We start from the raw sequence: 22,707 nt of genomic DNA, 5'->3' as shown, positions 1-22,707 counted from the left end.
AGAATTATTAATGTTGATTAATTATAATCAATATATTATAACATAATCAAAATGATTTTGACACAGACCATTCTAAAAATAAACAGCATTTATTACATACCCTGTAAAATATTTTTAAAACATCTGAGCTAGCAGACAAAGCTTTTTGAACACCATATAAAATGGGCAAAAAATAACATTACATTCACCTGCTGAGGTTGAGCCATGATATCCCTATTGACATCAAAACAGTGCAAATAGATCAGCAGGAAAAGTTCATTAGAAGGTGAGGTAGTATGTTGTGATTTTTTTTTGCTACATTTGACAGTAAAATAAATATAGAAATATAAAGACTGCCCATTGTGACAGTGGTCTGACATCAATTATACCAGTTATACAAGAGTCACATTTGGCAAACAACATTTAAAAACAGTGCAAGTTAACTGGCAGTGCAAAAAGCCCATGGAAACACATACCTATAGGTTTAGACTGAGGTAGTTTGTGTCTTTGTAATACGATAATACTGAACGCATGTATTTAAAATGTTAAGAGTACTATTTCTGCAGCCTTTCCCTTTATATTACATTCACTGGTCAGTCCATATAACATATTTTCAAGAAGCAGTTAATATTGTGGATATCTGTTAAGTGATGGTCCATTTTGCAGTGTGTAATGGCTGGGTGGTTGATGATGCGAGTTCTGATTGGTTGGCACAAGGACGTCAAACACACTTTTATTTGGAGGCACTGATTGTAGCATATTGTCCAGGTCCATAATAAGAGGAGGTGCTTGAACCCGTCCGTTGGGCAGTATAGGCCAGTATGTGTGGCCCAGAAAGTGTCCTGGTGCAACAGGTGAGCTACCATAACCATAAAGAGGAAGCCCGCCATGAAGAGGCATTAGTGGACTTCCATTAAATCGCATACTGGGTGGGGCAACAGCATTTGGGGGGGCATATTTGGCATAGGACGTGGGCAGCTCCCATGGAGGCGCCACACTGTCTCTTCGGGCTGATTTGTGCACTTGTTTGTAGTCCTCATAACCATCTGATTCAGCCTCATCTGGAGCACGTTTCCCAGAGAGAGACACTCCTCTCCACTCATCATCAGAGGAAGATGATGTGGAGGCAGGGCTGGCAGAGCTGGCTGATGCGCTGCGGGCGGAGGAGGCATAACGGGGGTGAGGAGGGGAGCCCCTTGGTCTCTCCATATCACTCCAACAGTCTTTGGTCACCTGCACCTCTCCTGTTCCACTGGAGGGCCTGAAGCTGTGCAGAAGGGAATCTATGGCAAAAGACGAGTCCAGTTTGGGTCGAAACAAGTCGTCCTGAGGAGGAGACAGGTTTCTGGGGCGCATGGAGGGGAGGGAGGGAAGAGAAGTGACAGGCTCTGCGGGTGGTACCTCTGATTCAATCTTCTGCCCCTGGAGAATATATGGAGCCAGGTCCTGAGCAAAGATGGTCTCATCCTGTCGAGAGACAGCTGTGTTCTGCCTCTTCAGCAGCTCCAGAGGAATCCGGCTCAACTCCACAGCCCAGAAGTTTCCTTTGCCCTGAGGCTTACCAGGGTCCTTAAGGACCTACAAGAAGAGATGAGAAAATGAGATGACAGCTCTGAAAATCTTCACATTGGAAGACCAAAAAAATTATCTTATCAAGACAATCATACAAACCTTGACAAAGCAGTCATATGAAGACAGGTTGTGTCGGACGGAGTCCCTCCAGCCTTTGTAATTTCCTTTAAAGAAGGGAAAAAGAGCGCTGATCTCCTTTAAGATCTAAGAGAAAACAAATACAATTGATTTATTTCCATTAAACATTATAATAAAAGCAGAAAGTGCATTTAATTGAAATTGTCAAGCTGTGTTTCATAGCAATCATTTGTTTATAATGTATACATTAAAACGAAGATAAAACACTAATTGAAGTCATTACGTGTTACTGTATATCTTATCTGCTCTGATGGAGATCCGTGTCTGGTTTCACTACAAACGTTATCAGAACAAACCTGATAATGATGGCATGCAAGTGTCAGAGCGATGTGTCTGTTTAGTGTCACTGTAACTGTACACAGCACAGGGTCATTTGAAACTAAGTAAACCCTGACATTTTTTTTTTTTTTTACACAAATCGGTGCGTAAGACTGCGCTTTGTTCAAATACGGATTCATATTAAAAAGACTATACATTTAAGGTATAAAACGCATTTACCTCGGACAGCGTTAGTTTCTTCTCAGGAGACCTTTGTATGACCATTGCAATCATGGCCAAATAAGAGTACGGAGGCTTGGGATATCTTTGATAGTTCTTCTTCTTGCCTGCGCCTTTAGTGGTCTTTTCTTGTTCATTGCACCACGTGTCCCGTTTGATTGCATCCTGTTTAAAGTCCATATCCTCCGGGCTGGGGTACGTTGAGTCCAGAGGTACCGCGGTGTCCATGAAAGTTGAGGTAAGGTGCTTGGAGCGAGATAGGGGACCCTCCTGCAGCCGCGTTTGACCCGCGTAAGCCGGGTGGGATGAAGACCAATGCTGAGCAGGAGAGGTCCGTGTTACTCCGCTGGAAGGATGCACCATATGGTGCGCGTTTCTTTGGAAGTCAAGTTGATGGTCGTGGGGATCTCCCAGGTGGGACAGAGCGGGTGGTGCCAAGAGGCTGTGCTCCGGCCAGTGCTTTGTCATGTTGATCAGCGGGGCTTGAGCGCAGGAGTACAGCAGTGGAGAAGGGGGGCAGGGGATGGCACTGCGGAGCCGGTCCTTAACTTCTGGTAGACTGTTGGCTCCAGGCTGGCTCTATTTGAAGAGCAAACAATTAACAGTTTCATGTAAATCCTGCTGCGTAATCGAGGGAAGAATGACGCGTTATCTGTGAACAGAAAGACTGATCACCGCGGGGGGTTGGGGAGGGGCTTTGTACAGAGAGTGGGGAAAACAATACGCTTGTAAATACAACTTATTATATGTAGACACAACTAATGCAGAAATATTTAAATACATAAGTACTAATTTGTGCATCAAGAGTTCTATGTACACTAAAATTTTATTTACATACAACGTGCTTGATGGGCCGTTAGTCATAGGATGATCCGTATAAAAAATGCTATATTAAAAATGAAGTTATGACATTTTGCTATTGAAAAATAAAAGTAGGCCTATTGCTTAGTAAAATGTTATTTTAAAACCGTAAGGAAATTGTGTGCGTAATGCTTGGCCTTTGTGACCTAAACCAAGACCTCCACTGGCTCCATTTGAACAGAAGAATGCAATCAACAATTTCTGCATTGCAATATACATAAGGATTCACTAATAAACAATTAAATACACACAATTTCCAAAATAAAAAAAGTAAATTGGCACGTTTAATTTTAACAGCACAAGACAAGATGTCAATACTGTATAAAATGTAAATCTGGAGTACAGTTACTCTATCACTCATTTGTCATAGCCTCTTTATTTAATGTTTATTTTATGCACAGAGAGTGAGAGTAGAGTGCGGCGCAGTTCTGCACCCAGCAGGGATCCCTGACACTGCGCGCCGCTCCATTCACTTCGTAAAGCCTAAAGTTTCGGGAATGCGAGTCTTTTGTCTAACTTAATGTAGTGCTAATGTGCAGAGTCTTGCTTCCCAGCAAGACAGTGAAAACAAGTTGGATTAGAAGAAACCCCATTGGCAAAAATCTGGAGCCCGTTCCTTCCCGAAAACCTACTTTGCATGTGAGGAAATACAAGGCCATTCAAAACCAGCCGTGTGATTTCATGCACTTAAAAGATACTAAGTGTCGAGACAGTTAAACCATTCACACCTCATATTTAGGCAATTGTATTTCTACACGGATGGAAACATGTACAAAGCTTCTATAAAACCAAAATCACTATAACAAAGAATCAACAAGCTGCAATACATGTAATTTAAAGCACCTACACATCACAGAGTTACCGAACCTGACTAATGGACATTGGTCCTATGGGCTAATTAAACATTGCACGCATTGACTGATCTAAAATAATTTTGCAGAAGGCTGTTTGTATTAAGATGTTTGAACTTTCACACTTATTTATTGATGTGTTTTGTTTTGTTTTGTTTTGTTTTTAACTAAAGCATGCCTAATCAAGCCCAAGGAATTTCCACTCATTTTGCTTCTGTTGTCATTATTCTCTTTCGACCCGTTTTACATTTAGTAATTGCTCTTACCCTGTGTTTGGTATAGCTTTTGTTTCGGCGTGTTACCTTCTCTGACAAGCCAACTCACCTGCTTCAATTTGCATGAGTAGCTTTCTTCTCTGGTTGACGGTGTGTGTGCAAACCGTGTCCCCCTCTAGTGGTTTCATCCAAAAGTAAGACGTACAACACATGAAGTGTCACATGAAAGTACTGTAGTAATTGTGGATTGGACCAAGTGTGCTGAGGTTGTCAGACTCTGTACTAGTAAAATATAGTAGCCCAATGAAGGACATAATATTATTAAATTACAGATTAAAATAATACAATTTATAATTACTTTAAATTGTGTTTATATTTAAATATGACACAAAACACAAACAATAACAACCCACCAGATAACTTTATAACTTAACAAAAAATTTAAATAAAATGCCCCCAAACATTCTCAAATAACACCTGTTTACCCTTCCATATATCTCACCCTTTTTAATAGAAATTTGGCAGTTTACACACTCTAACCCCCAGTGGAGATGTGCAAAATGTGAAAACACAATAATGTCATTCCACCCAGGCCTGGAATCAGACTGACTGCTGGGTACAAACTCAAGTTTAAAACGAGTAAACTAGGGGCAAATATTTTAAATGCAAGTGCACCCCTGACCAGGCCTGTCTCCCCCTCTGAGGAGTGTGAGTGTGGCTGCACTGAGTGTATATGCCTACACATGCCTCAAACATGTACAGGCAAACCGGTCAAACATTATGCATGTGATAGCAGCATATTTACATTTTCTAGAAGAGCTCATTTAAATACAAAATGTCAATCCATCTCTTCCTGCCTGCTGGAGAGCTGCCTAATAGGTTTTCCCTGGATTAGTGAGCTATGCATGAGAAGAATGGAGAGCCATATGAATAGGATACTTTCCACAACAAGGCTGTTCACATTGGCCGATTGTGTCTGGACAAATCCTCTCTAAGCTGGCCTGTGATTCACCCACACGTAGATGGAGATTACTTTGAAGAAAAAAGTTTATTAAAGCCATGTTGCCATCGTGTTGATTTTGCAACCAGAGCTATTTTGTTACCAAACTTGGAGATACTGTACTTCAAAGGAAAGAATTATATTACATTATATTTCATTACTTTACATTAGTGACAATTGTACCCACAGAATATAATTAGACATATTAGATGGGTAGGGCAGCATCAGTTAGGGGTGTGACTGTAAAATGCACTGTTACTCACCAGCAAGCTCCACTTTAGGACAGAAATTTGTTGATTTGTTGAATATATGTTTATATTTAAATACTGAAATAGGAAAAGTTTTTATGCCATAAGATAATTATCTCACGGTTTCATCTTGTCTTTCTACGAGCCTGTTTGCCATATTGTGTGGTTTTCTCACATTAGGGGGCAGCTGATCCCAGGGCTCATCATTGTAGGGTTGTTTTGGGATAGGTCTACATACCAGAGAAGTACTCTTTGGATTAATATCAAGGACTGGTTCAGTCACTGAGTGGTTCATAATGACATAAATAGACAAGTTTACATGTTTGTACTTGTGAAGAGAAACACAATAAAGGCTAAAAATAAGAAACCTAACTTAACATATCATCAAATAGTAAAAAATTAAATAGCCACCAACAAGCACTTGTTAATGATTAAAAACAAAATGTATGTGGATAAATGCATTCAACAGGATATTTGACATTTTTATTGCAAACAGTACAAAAGAATGTCATATAAGATTATTATTATTATTATTATTATTATTATTATTATTATTATTATTATTATTATTATTATTATTATTATTATTATTATTATTATTATTATATTATTATTACTACGTTTTTAATTTATGTATTTATTTTATTTGCGTGCACCGGGGGTTTGGCAGACTGGCGTCCTCTAGTGGCCGCTGTGTGAATGTTTCAGCTATAGGCGGTTGTTATGGAGAAGCCCTCGCCTGGGGGACTGGCTCTGGTCTGTGCTCTAGACGCAGCTCGCTTCTGGGACAGCGGCTCATTCAGTTTGACTTCAGGGCAGACGACAAGTTGATCAACAGGTAAGAAAATCTCCTGTCCTGGTATTGAGGGTAAACTAGTCTGATTTTGAACGGGTAACTCCAATGCGCACCAAAAAATGAATGTTCAGTTTTTACTACGGCGGCAACGGAACATGTAAATTACCGGTGCGGCTCTAGTTGCAGCCTGGAGGAGGAAGCTAACCTGGGGCAGCTACGGTCGTGCTAATCGCGTGGATCCACAGGTCTTTCATTGTTTCAAAGTTATTTAAATAACTTAAGTGCTACTTTTTCTACTGTGAGGCGGTAAATAGAAGATTACGCATTGGGGAGGTTGTAGACACGGTGCGTTACCTGTCAAACAAGCCACCTGTCGAGCATGAACCGCTAAGGCTAGGCTGCTACTGCTCAGGTAATCCGTCACGGACCCGCACATGATCCATGACACTTTGAAATGAAATATGTCCGGTCAGTTATGGAAACAGTGGGTTATAAACTATGAAACTATAATTTATTATCAGTCCATTTATGGCTATTAAGGAGTCAAAGTACAAGTCTTATCTGTGTATTCCCACATTTACAGTTGAAGCTCATGTTTTTCTGGGATTATCATAATGACAATATTCAGATATTGTTGTATTTGTCCCTTATAACTGTGTTTAAAGGTGCACTATGTGACTTTTCTTGTAAGGGGTTCACCAAGCTGTGAACAAGTGGGCGACACCACAAGGCCAAATTCCTGGTCAGATCTGTGGAGAGGCAACCATGCCCACTGTAAAATGTCATCAGGATATCTTTTTGCCATAAATGCACCTTCAATTGAATAAATACAAAGTAGATAATTTTAATGCCAAACTGTAGAAGATTCCAGGCAAAGCAAGAAAATCTCTATGGAGAGAAGATTTTGACAAACCTCCCACCAGAAAAATAACATAGTGCACCTTTAAAACATCCTTGTCTATTTTCTAATCAGCCTTTTTTATGGCGTTTCATTTCAGATTATTTACCCAATAATGCAATATAGTTTATCTCCAAACTTCTATAATATCCCTGTTCAGTAGTGTTACCCCAGTAACTTTAATAATAATATTTACTATTGCATATTATAGTTTCAGCCATTGTCAAACACTGACAGTTTCTATATGTGATGGATGGCAAGGCTTTTTTATGTGGTTGAGTATGACTAGGTATGGTGACGTTAAGGGATACTCTTTAGCCTTTAAACCGCATTTGTATGTGCCCTGGTTACATTAGACTTCTACAGCCAAATGCATTTTTTCCTCAAAGAACACTTAAAATCTTACTTGTGGGATCAAAATATTCCACCCATAAGATAAAATAAAATGTATTGTAATGATAAATAATTGTATTGATGATTGTATATTAAAGGTTCTATATTATGCAAAGTTTACTTGGGAGCTTTTTAGCAATACTAGAGTGCTTGTATTTTGTTGCATTCACACATGTTTGAGTAATCTTGCGTTATTGGGCTATTTGCATCCTCAAAGCTCAAAATGCTCATTTCCACCTTGTGATATCTAGTTTTCAAATTAAAATCTACCTTTGATGCTTTTGCTTAGAAAAGGTTGGAAATTCCAAGGCTGAAATTATCCAAATGATTCAAGGTGAATGGAGTTTAAAAACACAATGGAGCACTTCCTGTATAACCCCATGACATCACAAGGTGGAACAGAGTGCGTTCAGTTTGAGAGAAGAACTGTTTCTGAATGAAACAAAACACAACTCCAGGTATGTTTTTCATGAGGAAACAACATTATAACATAGATCAGAAATAGCATAATATGATAGGCCCTTTTTGTGTTGCTTGCTAGACCACATTTGGTTTGTTTTTATAAAGAGTTGAGAAACCTTCAAGTCATTGCTACATGTGTGAAATTCTGCATGAAGGTGTCCACTGCCAAGTACAACATTTGGTCCAGTTCTGTATTTAGGGAGTATGTTTTTTTCTATTTCATTTTTGGACTGTCAAACACACATTGATTTAAAGGTCCTATACTATGCAAAATTAACTCTTGTGAACTTTCAGCCATGTTGTAATGTGCAAAAAGATACCTGGAGTTGTGTTTTGTTTCATTTACATGCTTGGGTAGTCCTGGATTATTAGTCTGTCTTCATCCCAAATGATCAAAATGCTTTGTTCCATCTTGTGAGGTCATGAAGCGGTAGTTTTCAAGTTAGGGTTACCCCTACCCCTAACCTTTTGTTCAGTTTACCTTTTAGGCAATTCCAGGGCTGAAATTATCAGATGTTTTTGATGGGGAAACACCATAAAAAATAAACCATAAAAATCTGAACATAGCATAATTTGTGCTGTTTTAAGGAGTAGACCTGTCATGATAACAAATTATTGAAGAAGGTAATGTAAATGATGAATAATAATTTCAAAATGTCCCTGGTCCAATAAATTTAAAGCACAATTATCCATCAAAATATACATTGCTCTAAAAAAAAAAAAAAAAAAAACTTGATGCAATAGCAGACTACAAAGAAAGAAATTATTATATTATATTATATTACAATATTGACTCAAATCTTTTCATGCAAACAAAAATTCTCCTCACTAGTAATAAAGAAATACACATGATAACTATTGAGCCCTTTCTATCATTTACTGAACAATAAGTCAATAAAGTATTTATCTTCACAGGTTAATTAAGGAAGCTTATCTTAAAGTTTCCTTTCATGCTTTTCTGTGGAATTCTTCAATAAAATCCCATTTACTTGTATCCTTGTTACAATGAGAATCAGATTCTGCTTTACAATGTGTATAGTTTCTTAAGAAGCGTAATATAAAAAATGTTGGTAGTGTTACTTCACTTTTATCTTTATTTCTATTTCCAAACTGTAACATAATCTTCTGCTGGGTAAATATTAGCTTTATCACTCATTCTGAGGATCTAAAGTTTATCCATTTGTGAGACATAGCTCTTCATTTTAATGCATGTTATCGTAAAGCCACATTACTGTGTGTTTGGGATTTGACTTGTGTGAAATTTAATTGGGAAAAAAAAAGTATTTTTGTAACAATGCTCCCTTGTGTGTTTACACCAAAGAGTTGAAAAGTTGTTTGGGAGTGAAATTCATAATCAGGTTACATAATAATTTTTCATTAACATTTGGATCATTGTTTGTCTGAAAGATTAATCGCAAATTGAATCAAAATGGCTGTTTGAATGACTGCTGAACTGGAAAATCACAAAGGTCATTTTATAAGTTCCATAATTTCTTCCATAAACAACAAAATATTATTTGTATTATTCTTAAAACTGCTAACCCTCTAGTTTCGATCTGTACAAGTAAGTTCTGAAATGTGATTCTTGTATTAGTTTGTTAGTTCATATTGCAGACCTTTTGTCAGTTCTTCTGGATATGTTTCAAATGTGTCTTGATTGTGGTAGATGACCCATTGAAGACCAAAAAGTTTACAAAATTTCCCTCCCTTGACACTTTTATTACCACTGTCCACTTTCTTTTTATGGTGCTTCTGTGCATTTCTGGGATTATCTGAGATTATAGGGCAGCACAAATCCTCTCACATGATATGACTTACTAGAGGTGGGCAATATTGATGAAATAAAATTAACAGAAGTACAGAATTTCACATTGTACATTTATACTTTTTATTAGTCAACTACTTTTAAATGGACATTATACTCAATATTCTAATCTTGCAATAATGATATTAAGAATTTTTCATAACATCTCTCACCTTTTATGACTTTACTGCACCCAGCCCTTCTCATTTAAACAATGACCGCCTCTCTTTCTCTGTCTCTCTCTCTCTCTCACTCTCCATCCTCCTCCCTCCCTTTCTTTTTCGGCTCCTCCTCGGTTCAATCAGAGTTACAAGTATTTGCATAGTTCACAGGCAAATCATTGGCAGCAGCTCCACATACCAGAGCCTGGATCACACCGAATGGTCCAGATGAAGTGAGTCAGCAACAACCGTTCATACTGACCCGGACAATATGACAGATAATGGCTTTATGTAATGAGCTATGACGTAAATGGGGAAAAAAAAACTAACACTTTAATGTTCTCCAAAAAGCTTTTTAAATTTTAATGAAATATTGGTTTCTTGTAATTTGATGTCCATAATGGCCTTAATATCAGAAAACAACTGATTTACAAAAACATGCTTTTTCAGATCAGCAGCTCTAGTCATATTACACTTGTCAGCATTTATTCAGCAGGTAGTTAGTGTATAACTTGACAAAAGTTTTGTGATGTATCTTGTATCTTCTATATATTGCCAAGAAATCACAATATATTGCTGTTGAAAGTTTAAAACAGACCAAGTCTCCTACAGTTTCACCTGATGACGATTATTGGTCTAAAATAGAAGTTTAGTCACTGCTTCTGTTTATTTTTCAGACCCTCCCTCTCAATGAATGCATAAAACTGTAAACTGTGTACGGCTCACTGTGGTCTATTCATCGCAGTCGTGGAGTGTACATGAGGAGGTAGCAGCCACTCCTACGAGCTCAAGGGAGCAGTCTATAAACCTGAGAGACTTTCACAAAACCACAAACTTTACTGTAGTTTACTTTAAATTCTAATGAGTGTGCAGTGTATTTGTGGGAGGACAATCAGATCAGAAAGTTATGTTGTGAAGGCATTTTCTTTTGAAGAAATATATATTGTAGTTTATAGTTACTGCAGTAGAAGGTTTTCTTTTAGATGCAGATTATGTGAACTCTGGACCAAACTAACCAGAGAATGAAACTGAAAGAAAAATTATGACCTTGACACATTTTACATTGCAGTTTTTTTTATTTTGTTCATGAATCTTTTAATTACTTTACAAATCATCTGAATCGTTTTAGAAAACTTTACATTACATTTAAAAATTTAGGGCACAACTCAAACACAAGAACGGCATAACCACACACATTTTAGAACAGTTTAGGCTTAAACTACCAAATGTTAGGAAGTGTAAGATGGGGGTTTAGTTGTTTGCAGAAAAAAGCTGTCCAAAGAATTGCAGTCTTTGCGATTTGCCACTTACCAGTGAAATTGCAATTTTAATTTTACTGAGGTGAATCCAGCAGCAACACTAAAAATTTATTTCACAATTTACTTCAGAATAATTAAATTTCTTTTTATATCTGTTGTCATTGATGCCCATTGTGTTCAGAGTATTGTCCTTGGGGCCATGACTCTGTGAGCTGTTTGTTTACCTGTCTGAACTGGAGTAAACACCATCGTGTCTATTCCCCTGATACTGTGCACTAATTGGCTTTACCTGAGATTTGTGGCACTGGTCAACTCTGTAGTCTCTGCGGCTTTGAGATTTCTCAGGCAAAGCGTAGATCCCACATGTGGGAGGATCTGTCTGTCTAATGAAGTGGGAAATCTAAGTGGCATATTTATTGTTATACAGAATCTGGCTTCCCATTAAATGATTTTATGAACATTTCCTTCAGTGTGTGAAGGTTAAAGGTAGCTACTGTCACCCAACTATGACAGGTTTATTGTTATAGTTGGCCAATATAACATGAAGGCTGGCAGTTTGAATCCCAGCTCTCTCTGATGAATACTATTGTTGTGTAATTGGGCAAGACTTTTAGCCTGCCTCCCCTGGTGTCTGAGTAAATGCATATGTATGAGTGGTTACTTGATGTAAAGCATTTTGAGTGCCTTGAAGGTGGAAAAGCACTGTAAAATGTGACAATTTATCATGATCAAAATAATAAAATAAAGCTGTACACTATAATGGCTATCCAGTTAAATATTGTATGCATGTTCTTTTTAAGTACATTTTCCACTCTATTTTGGATCTAAAATACAAAATGACTTGGATCAGGCTGACTTGTTCTCCCATTAACGTTTTTGGAATTATAATTTTAAGAATAGAGCTACTTTGTGGCTTAAGTGCATTCTTGCTCTGTAATGATACAGTATTTAGATTGATAAACCTACTTAACAGAGAGCCTATTAGTCTATGGCGGAAGTGGCAAAGTCTAAGGAAATCCTGACATTGTTGCATTCATCAGGTTGAAAGGTCATGCATCCTAAAAATACAAACTTTATAGTATGTACCTATCCCGAATTAAGTATTGTTATTTGTTATTGTTTGTATGCATGGACAACCTGGCTGTAGTGTGTGGCGTTTTAATGCAGCCACGCTTTTGTGACTCCAGTCTTGTCAGCCTCTTGCTATTTCGGTGAGTGCCTCTAGTTGACCTTCCTCTGCACGCTCGCTGGCCTGGCGCTAAATTATAAATGAGTACCCTGGAAAGAATCGAGTGTGAGGGCCTCTAAAATCACCTGGGAATTTAACGAAAGGTAACAAGACCGATGCTGGTAGCTATGCTGAACTAGATTAACGCAACAGCATACATCTGCAATCTTACTTTTGTGTATTCCTGTCTTTGCTAGCTACTTCCAAGTGTGTGCGGTGCTACATTGTGTCAATCATTAATGAAAAGCTTGGTTGCGTCTCAGATTTCCCTGGAAAAGGAGTGAGAGACGAGGGAGCAGGGGGTAGGAGCACATAGGGTTAAAGATAACAGGAGCAGAGCATCATGTGTGCATTATGCAGTAACATTGCACTTTGAATTTACATATGTCCCTCTCCCATTCTGCTTACAGATGCAGACAGAAGATTAAGGAGATCTAAACAAGACAATGCGCTGAAGTTAAGAAGTTGCAATCACCAGATATTTGAACAATGCATTAAAACTCACCAATGGCTATTTCTAAGTTTTTTGTAGATATTTTCTTCCAGTGAATATGTCAAACATTTAAAAACATGTCTCCTTCATTACCATTACAATGTATTCTCAGTATTGGTGGGTTTTCCTTGGACCATGTGACCCTGAATACACACTAAGAGCGGAGATGGGACCCCGGAGCTGTGGATAATCAGACCTATGCTGCCTCTCTCTGGACTGTGGCCTCATGACCCATGTTTGAAATGGATGGAAGGACTGAGAGCCTGTTTCAAACCACTGTGCCTGTGGTTAACATTGAGCCCTCCTCCAGTATATTTCTATTGGAAAGATAAATGGTTGAAAATGGGACATACACATTACATCACATGAATTATATTTTGGACATTTTTGAAACGTGCATTTCATATTTTTCACATTTGGGAACTACTGAGGACTTTTTGTTTGTCCTGGTTATTGGACTGTAAGGCACATTTCAGAAACTGGACACATTTCAATTCTGACGATAATTTGCCACAAATATAATAACATTTTTTTGTTAATTTATTTGTGGTGACAATGGCGGCAGATCACAGTGAACTGGTGGCAGAGATGGCCACAATTGGGCGTCTCAGTGCCACTGAGCGTCTGAAACATGCGCAGAAGAGGAGGGCACAGCAGCTCAAAGCCTGGGCTCAGATGGAGAAGGAGTCAGTGCGGGGGTCTAGGGCCAAAGCCGATAAGAAAAAGACACGGACCATTAAAGTGACCTTTCCTCACGCAGTCACACTACTGGATGCAGCCGCACGAAACGATGTACAAGAAGGTAAAGTCAATAATAAAAGTGTGGGGAAAATGTATTATATTTAGCTGCTAGTTAAATTCAGTAGGTTGTGTTATAATTTCAGATGGAGGGTAGAGGCCTAGAAAACTCTGTTAACTATTTGTTTGCTATAGTGTTTTTAAGTATTTTTTTAAAATAAATTTCCCAACCTATGAGTCACTTGTTCCACAACCTTGCCACATTAATCTAATGGCTTAAAGTCCTTGGAAGTCTTGAGTTGAATAATGAATCATTTCACATTTGTTTATAATTGCTGACAGAGAAAGTGTTGAACTTTTTTGTTTCATGTGAATAGGCCCAGTAGATTAATTAGATTAGAGTTATTAACCATAAACCAGGTCATCAAGTCTGTAATCAGTCCAAATGCCATCAGAGAGTTCTGACCCATCCTCCAGCTCCAGTATAAACAACACAGATAAAAGAATGTTGTGATGACGTGAACACAACCTATTAGGGGTGAAGGATGTGCCAATATATTTTAATCTGAGCCAGTGACAATCAGACAAATTCAAAGCGATTGCTTAAAGGTGCATTGTGTAACTTTTGTTTGGGGGTCTGTCATCTGCTTGTTTTTATGGATATGTCACTGCTCTGTCTGGAATGTTCCACAGTATGACATTGAACAGATTTGCCTTACATTTATTCAGTTAGAGGTGAGAGAGTTTTATAGCTCAAAAATACCTAGAAAGAGAGACATTTTGACTGTGTGCAATGTTGCCTCTCCACAGACCTGACCTGTAACTTGACCTGGTTTGGTCTCAGTGAAGATAAAGGTTTAATACCATACTGTGAAGCATTCCAGACAAACATAATACAATCTGAATTCTTACCAAGGCTTACCTAAGGAAATCTTAATACATTTTTTTTCATATCATTGCTACCTGTAATACCAGGCATTATGGTAGGTGTTGTAAAATCTCCAGTAAAATGTAGTCCTTACTGATGTGGATCTCATTTAAAAGGAGTGATTCAGGGATAATTTGCTCTGAATAGGTCACATGATTACTATAATAGGCTAGTCTCTTGGTTTTCAATAGCTTTTTGTCCACTGGATCAAGGCTTATCATTAAAGTGAATTGTAAGTCCATTGTGAAGCTAACTCTTGTACACACACAACAATACAGTAGTACTATGCAGAGTACCTGTATATCACTAGTTGTTATAATTTTGTGTTTTTCAATAGTATTTGTAATAATATTGTATTTTTCTTTATAGTAAGGGAGCTGCTTAATAAAGGTGTCAGCCCAGATCTATATAATGAGGATGGACTAACTGCTTTACATCAGGTGAGGCTCTTCTCTGTGTAATGGTGTAATGTGTTTCAATGCGACCCACTTCACTCTGTTTAATCTGCAAATATCAACTGTACTTGAGGGGAGTGCAGTGTTGATGTTTACCAAAGTAATGGGCAGTGGTATCATTTATGTTTCTTTGCTCTAACTGAAAGGAAAGTAATTGGCTGTCTTTACATGCACTCCAAAAATCTGACCATTATCTGATTTCTGGAGTTATCAGATTAAAGAAACTATTACATTACATAAGGGCTGGAAATCACTGGTCCTTCACAATTCTATATGATACACAATACATGCTTTGGTGCTGGAAGGAAATTTACCATTCATTTTTCCCACTGACTTTTTGAAATTTCAAATATTAAAAGTTCAAAAGCTTTACAGAGGCTAATCAGCTATGTGGTAACGCTGTTGTTCTAAGTCCAAAAAGCACATTTAAAATGCATTATTCTACAAAATGCTTTAATAACTTTATGGTTTATAAAGCTTCAAAAACACATTTTAAATAAAGTTATAGGTCTTGTGGTCATTAATTACCACATACCTGATTAGCCCTGAGCAAGCTTTCAAACTTTGAATATAATTTCTTTTCAGAAAGTCTGAGAAATATGAATGAGAAATTTAGTTCCAGGAGGAAGGCGGTCATTGATGAGCTCTGTTATTGGATTATCTAGTTGACAGATTTTTACTAGCCATAAAAATGTACCCACTGTGTAAAATGTCCATTTGTACTTATTAATATTAGTTTGAATCCCTTATGTCTTATGTCAGTGCTGCATAGATGACTTTGTGGAGATAGTGCAGTGCCTGTTGGACGCTGGTGCCTGTGTAAATGCATGTGACAGTGAACTGTGGACGCCGCTGCACGCTGCTGCCACCTGTGGTCACACAGGGCTGGTACAGATCCTCATTCAAGCGTGAGTTTGAGCCTTTTTCCATTGTGTCTTTGACTGTAAGCATTATGCTCTGCTAATGTTACATATTTTATGGTACTTATCAGTATTACATGTACAATAATATGTGTTATCTGTATGTAGTGGAGCAGACCTTCTGGCCGTGAATGCAGATGGGAACATGCCCTATGACCTCTGTGAAGATGAAGCCACACTGGAGCTGCTGGAGATGGCTATGGCTGAGCAGGGTTAGTAAATATAACTATACTTTAGCAACATAGAAATACATTATATAATTAAGGCAGAAATATTATTACTTCTTAATTTCTACACTATTTGTGCAGTTGTGATTGAGCTTTTATCCTACAGGTATTACTCAGGACCGTATTGATGAATGCAGAGGGGCTAAAGAGAAGACCATGTTGGCTGATCTTAAAGGCATGATTAAAAATGGAGCTGATTTAAATGCTCAGGATGATAATGGAACAACACTGGTAAGAGATTGAGAAATGCTCTGTAATATCCACATGTAGCTGATGGTTTAAAAACATCTAATTAAACAATAAATGTTTTCAGCTTCACATAGCAGCTGCCAATGGTTATGTGTCTGTAGCTGAGTTGCTGTTGGAGCAAAAGTCTCCTCTTGAAGCAAAGGATGCTGATGGCTGGACACCGCTACACGCTGCCTCCTGCTGGGGACAAGTCAGTGCTGCACAACAATAAAACACTTCTTTCCACTTTTACACTTGTATAATGTGTGAACTGGTTTTCTAGATCCAAATGGTGGAGCTACTAGTTGCAAATGGGGCTGATTTAAATGCCAAGTCTGCTCTCGATGAAACGCCTTTGGGTAAGTGTCTGGTCAGGTTTGCATAAAAATATTACAGTATGGGCACAGTACTTTTTTTTGGCTCTTATTGCTGTGCTAGTTATTATCTTGAATCATAAAACACAGAAGTAACAGTCATAATGTCATCAAATACAGTTTCTTTGAGCTATAAAATCAGTAGTAAATTAAAGTTTGAAAACTGGCTATAGTCCTATTATAAGGTAACGGATGCAAAATATCCCCGCAAACATGACACATATGTTCTGGTCATGTCCTAAACTAAAACATTTCTGGGCAGGCATTTGCAAATACCTCACAAATGGAAATTGCCTTGACCCCTTCTGTTGATTTTGCTATATTTGGAATATTACCCAACCAATATAATAGACGCGACATGGATATCGTCTCCTTTTCAACTCTTATAGCCAGAAGATGAATCCTAGTAGAATGAAAGTCACCGACTGCTCCAAAAGCCTCACAATGGCTTAGTGACCTCATGTCGTTTCTTGACCTTGAAAAAATTAAATATGACTTGAGAGGCCAACCATCTAAATTTTACACTGTGTGGGTCTCTATAATGAAAAATACAGGAACTCTCAAGTCAATATAAGCCTTCTCAAGAAGGTGTCACCGCAAATTTCCATTTGGGCATATGCCTTCTAGTTTAGGGTGCTTCCACTGATACAAATGGGAAACAGTTGTACAATGGAGATTGTTATATAACCTATGAAAGCAGAGACTTAATCAGTGCATCTTAAACCGGTGCGCCATAGGTTTTGACCATATATCTTCCACACTTCAGGATTTTTTTGTGCTCATGTGTCTCGTTTCTACGCTGTTAGAAGTATTAGTAGTGATTCCTGTAGTAAATGGTAGTGGTTACTATATGGTGCAGCGTTGCAGATATTTTGTTGTCTTGACTACTTCGACTAGAGTATTATGAATATTCCAAGTAATTGTACCTTTAACTCTTGTGGTTGGGCTTTAAGCTGCAGGTGACTCAGAGTATTGTGGCTTTAGTGGTAGTGGCTTGTATCTGCCATTGAGAATTCCCCTATAGAGATACAGTAGGCCAGCTGTATTACCTTACCTAAAATGAAAAAGTTTTGAGCCATTTGTACCATTACCATGGTAGAGCATGGGCATTAGATAAAGTAAATATGCATACCCATTTATCAAAGTTGGCCTACTGCAGAGAAAGTTAAAACTCCAGCTCCAGTTTGCGTGAGTTCAGGCCTGAGTAGAATTTTATTTGGCAGCTGGAATAGACATTGGTTACCATAGCGACGATCTTGGGCTTTTGTTTAAAAAGATTTCTTTTATTTATTTATTTATTTTCTTGCCATGACTTGATACACATCATCTGAGTTTTTCTGCCCTCTGGTGGCCATTTTCCATGCCTACAATCCCTGATCATATATTGATTACTTTGATCAAATGAAAGATTATAGTTATACGGGTCTTTGGCACCTCTTTTGTTCAGCAGCACTGTGATCCAGTGATTAGCGTGGGCGCATAGGAATGGACCAGATGCGGTCCTGCCCTGCCTCCTGCCTTGTTTTTTTTGGCATAATTGTTGTGAAAACTAGCTGCTGGCAGCTTAGAATTCTTGACTCGCCAAACGGCCGCGGGTTTGAGTCCAGGTTGGGCCAGGTGAGACTTGGGGAGTTTGCGTGTTGGACCCGTTGATTTGAGTGCGTTCCTCTGTCACTCTGAAAAATACGCACAAACACTTAAAAGCTGGAGGATCTTGGCTTGAAAAAAATCTGTCAGTAATTATGGCTTTATTAATCCTCGGTTAAAGTTTCCAAAAGCAGACATTTAGCAACAGTTGGAGAAAAAACAGTTTTAGCAGCAGGAAAGAAACTGAGAAGAAATCTGGATCAACTCCATGCATTTGGCTTAGCTTCATATTTCCAGATATTGTTTGGGGTAAAACAAACCTAAGACCTAAAAAAAAATCTAAGAAACTATAGTCACAAACACATAAGTCAAGGCAGAAATGACAATTTATTCAGAATTTTATAACATATTTTAAAAAGGGGTTCATTTGGGCATTTGAATTTGCTGCTTTTTCCTTTGTTGCTGTGGTAAAGTCAATAAAAACAGAAGGAAAAAAAATGAATCCCAGTTACATGAAAAACAACAATAGGCTCAAAGAATACAGACATTTTCTTGGAAAATAGCAAATGGTCACATTTTTATATAGTGCTTTTCCACTTTCAAGGCACTCAAAGCGCTTTACATCGAGGAAACAGCTTTCCTTCGAATCACTCACTGCCACACACCATTATGCCTGCCTCAGGTGCACAACAAGAAGGGGAGATGACACCAGGTTTAACGTACTCATAAAGAAAAAAGAAGATTGTTAAGAAATTGGCTATAGTCTTGCTTAAAGTGCCTATGGCAATTTAAAGTAGTTGTTTCCTTAAAACATTATATTACCACATTACACAAGATTAAGATTTTACAACAAATCATATATAATATAATAATATATTTTGGATAGGTTTAATGACATTTTTTAGAACTAACTTACTTCCTATATTTTTGCACTGTTCTTTACAACTTCCTTTCAAATAATAATCAGAAAACCACAAAAACCTGTCATATGCAGTTTATGTAACTATTTCCTCAAGAATCTCTTACCACTATTACATTATGTAGAAGTCTCTGTCCTAAGTACAACCAAGGTAAATGGAAATGTCTCTTCATGTTACAGATGTGTGTATGGACGAGGAGGTCCGGGCCAAACTCATGGACCTCAAACACAAACATGATGCCATTATGAAGAGCCAGGATCGACAGAAGGGCACTCTGCAGAGGAGGGCCTCCAGCACTGGGAGCAGAGGGTGAGCGCACAGGCGATCAAAAGACATAAAACATTACATATTCATAACTAATAATGCTTTAGTATTCACTGTTTGCCTGTTTATTCCCTGTGCTTATAGAAAAGTAGTGCGTCGCGTGAGTGTGAATGAGCGGTCGAGTCTGTACCGACGTGAGCACCACAAAGAGGCTATGGTGTGGCAGGAGCGTGGGAGACAGTTAGAGCCACAGGACGATGATGAGGACAGACAGACAGACAATGAGCTGCACCTGCAGGCAATGGTAAGAACTGACATAACCCTGTCCAGGGGGTCAGGAGATGGAAAAAATGGAGCTGCAGCAATTTAATGTTTTTTCATGGACAAATGGGAAAAAAACCATCATATCCTGTCTTTTTAAATGGTGAAATGTACACATAATTTTGCCTATAGTAAGATGAAACCCATAAATAGGTTGGTACAATGTTAACAACTTAACTAGGAATAGTTGCATTAATGATATTAAGAAAACAATTGGAACCACTTTCCACTCATTTAGCCAGATCAATACCTGATAAATTATTTCTTGGTCCATCATGTTTACTTTGTTTTGACTAGTTTGTGGCTAATCTCTAAAGAAAATTGTGTATTTGTATCAAATTCTATAAATATTGGGTATTGTGTGTTTCAGATGGCCAGTGGCGCCACATCTCGTTTGGAGGAACTGGAGGCTGCAGACAGAAAGATCATGCCTGCACAAGAGAACGGTGAGACCTCTGTTTCTTTGGCCTCCTCTGTGCCCGGAGAGCTGTGGACTGGGGGAGGACTTATGGACCGCAGTGCCTCTTATCAGCTCAGTGTCCCCCCTGAATCAGAAGCAGGGTCCGCAGATGGCGAAGGGCTGGACAATATCAGCCGAGAGAGGTCGCACCACACGTTAGCGGACCTCAAGCGCCAAAGAGCAGCAGCCAAGCTTGCCAAGTACCCAGCCCCTCAGCCCCCTCTGCCCCCTGCGCAGGAAGAGGAGCCCACAGTGCAACCAGGGGATGTGTCGACTCAACAACCCCAAGAAGAGAGTACAGAGCCAGCCACCATCGAGCAGGTAGCCCCCTCAAGTCCAGTGTACTTTACTCCTGCCAGTGGAGACCCCCCTCTTCTTAAACTACGCGCCCCTGAAGAGGAGCAGTCTAAAACCAAGGAGCCATGCTGTGGACTTATGTAGACTGACAAATGTTATATTTTCAGACTGGACCAGAATGGTCCAAAGTGGCACTGATATTTATGACCACATGCCAAGTTAAGGTGGGATCTATAAACCATTTCACTGAAGCCGTTCACATGCAGTTCAATTCTTTAAAGGTGCACTATGCAACTTTTTGGCTGAGGGTCTGTCACCTGCTTATTTCTATGGATATGTCATGCCCGTCGACATGCCTGGAATGTTCCACAGTATGTAGAGCTCAAAAATATGTACAAAAATAGGCATGTTGACTGGTTGAACTCTCTCCACAGATCTGACCTGTAACTTGTTTGGTTGAAAGGTTTAATGCCATACTGTGAACCATTCCAGACAAAGCAATTACATCTCCATGAAGAAAAACATTTGACGGATTCTCCACCAGAAAAGTTACACAATGCACCTTTTAACTTAAAAAAAAAAGCCATTATGTATTTCAGTAATTTGAAATGAAACTTGTCAGTACATACACATACAATCTTATAAAAATAAAGAACAGAATATTTCTCTCAGAGCCATTATGCAAATTTAAGAATTTTTTGAGATGCACCTGTATTGAATAGAAAATAATATTCTCATTTGCTTATTAGGTTATTAATTTATACATTTCTCAAAATTATTTATTTTCGTGATTGAATTATGTGACTTATCTATATTTAAAAATTACTAAGGTTCTATTTGATAAGCAATAATGTTTGACTATAAATTTACTTTATGATTTTATTTATGTAATGGTCCAAATTCTCTACATTTCATTTTTGCAACATTATATTAGTAAAAAAACATGTGATGAACTGTTTACAAAAAAATAATGGATCTATTTCACAGCCCATGAACATTTCTACTCTTTATAATTTTTGATTTTCAGAGATTTTTACATCACTAAGATAGATACAAGAAGCCCATAGGATACAATATTTAAAGGAAGAGTGTGAACAGGCTTTGTAACTGTTATCATTTAGCTACTTTTATGTTTGCCTGAAGAAACAAATTACATTTATCAAAGGTTAGTGCCTTTTGTGATATTCTGTTTTGCGATTCTTGCACTATGTCCCATATGAGCAGTGGGAAAACACCCTCCACCAGACCTGGACTCTGTATACTCTCTGATGCATTTGATTAATATTTTTACTGAATCCAGATCATGAGAATTATTTAAGATAAAAGCTTTTTTGTTTTGAGTAAAACTGTCTCGTGTTGAATGTCTTCCCCCTTGTGGTATAAGTGTGCAACTGCATTTAAAACAAATCCCAGTGTGATGATCATGACATGTTTGCTCTTGTTCTGTAAAGGTTACACTAGTTTACTTTCATTGAGCGCTTTCTCTGGTGGTGTAGCCTGTGATAGTTTACTTAAGTTTTTCATAGTCCTAAAAGGGAAATCTGTCATGGTCTCACGGTGCTGTAGGACACAATTCACACATTCAGCAAACACAGGACAACAGTCAGCTACACATAAGTAGTGCCATGTCAGAGTGTTATAGCACTTCCGGAGTTAAACGCTGTGTAGATACTGTGACATAAATAACACAATTTTACTTCAGATAATTTTTTAAACCTCAGCCATAATTACCTCTCTCCTGGTACATGCAAGTGTGTATATGTAGTTTATGCTAAAAATAGAAGACTTTGGCTTTATTAGCATTGTGTTTAGCCCCCAAAGTTGGTGTTTGGCAATTAAAATTATATTGTTATATGGTGTAACTGTGACGCATGCCCGGTGCTTATTAATAGGGCACTAGTCTAATGGGACAAACTGTCTTCTGACTCCCTAACGCTGTGACACTCACACGCGGGGGGCTGTCACATGCTCCTGTCTGGATCCTTTTAGTTTGGGGTATCAAATGTCTTTCCAAAGTCCCTCCAAGACCTCTGAGTTGTTTTCCAAGCTCACATTCTGTTCTCCCCTGACAAACTCATGCAAGCGGACCAAACAAAAGATATGCTAATCACCCCTGCATTGAAGGCATGCAG

General features: G+C 38.3%; 2 protein-coding genes across 5 annotated transcripts; one reads left to right on the top strand and one right to left on the bottom strand.

The window, feature by feature from the left end:
- Window positions 1–79: 79 nt before the first annotated feature.
- foxh1 (forkhead box H1) lies at window positions 80–4,265 on the bottom strand. 4 transcript variants are annotated; one of them, XM_055151025.1, is made up of 4 exons: window positions 4,224–4,265; window positions 2,188–2,766; window positions 1,651–1,755; window positions 80–1,557 (listed from the first exon to the last, which is right to left on the bottom strand). In XM_055151025.1, exons 2-4 carry the CDS (start codon window positions 2,653–2,655, stop codon window positions 604–606), a joined length of 1,527 nt encoding a protein of 508 aa, XP_055007000.1. In that variant the 5' UTR covers window positions 2,656–2,766; window positions 4,224–4,265; the 3' UTR covers window positions 80–603. The 4 variants fall into 4 exon arrangements, with proteins under 4 accessions (XP_055007000.1, XP_055007001.1, XP_020781416.2 ...); XM_055151026.1 differs by having other exon boundaries at window positions 2,188–2,839; window positions 4,224–4,248; XM_020925757.2 differs by having other exon boundaries at window positions 4,166–4,235.
- Window positions 4,266–6,084: 1,819 nt separating this feature from the next.
- Window positions 6,085–21,867, top strand: ppp1r16a (protein phosphatase 1, regulatory subunit 16A). Its single transcript, XM_020925738.2, has 11 exons — window positions 6,085–6,200; window positions 12,774–13,658; window positions 14,892–14,962; window positions 15,740–15,885; window positions 16,006–16,109; window positions 16,231–16,355; window positions 16,438–16,563; window positions 16,636–16,711; window positions 19,413–19,542; window positions 19,642–19,801; window positions 20,189–21,867. The coding sequence occupies exons 2-11, from the start codon at window positions 13,412–13,414 to the stop codon at window positions 20,717–20,719; spliced, it is 1,716 nt and encodes a 571-aa protein (XP_020781397.1). The 5' UTR covers window positions 6,085–6,200; window positions 12,774–13,411; the 3' UTR covers window positions 20,720–21,867.
- Window positions 21,868–22,707: the final 840 nt, after the last annotated feature.

This window comes from Boleophthalmus pectinirostris, unplaced genomic scaffold, assembly GCF_026225935.1.
Source record: "Boleophthalmus pectinirostris isolate CB_2022bp ecotype Guang Dong unplaced genomic scaffold, ASM2622593v1 HiC_scaffold_15, whole genome shotgun sequence".
In the NCBI taxonomy this organism is placed as follows: domain Eukaryota; kingdom Metazoa; phylum Chordata; class Actinopteri; order Gobiiformes; family Gobiidae; genus Boleophthalmus; species Boleophthalmus pectinirostris.
The sequence above is the reverse complement of the archived record's forward strand: the minus strand, read 5'-3'. Positions and strand labels throughout refer to the sequence as shown.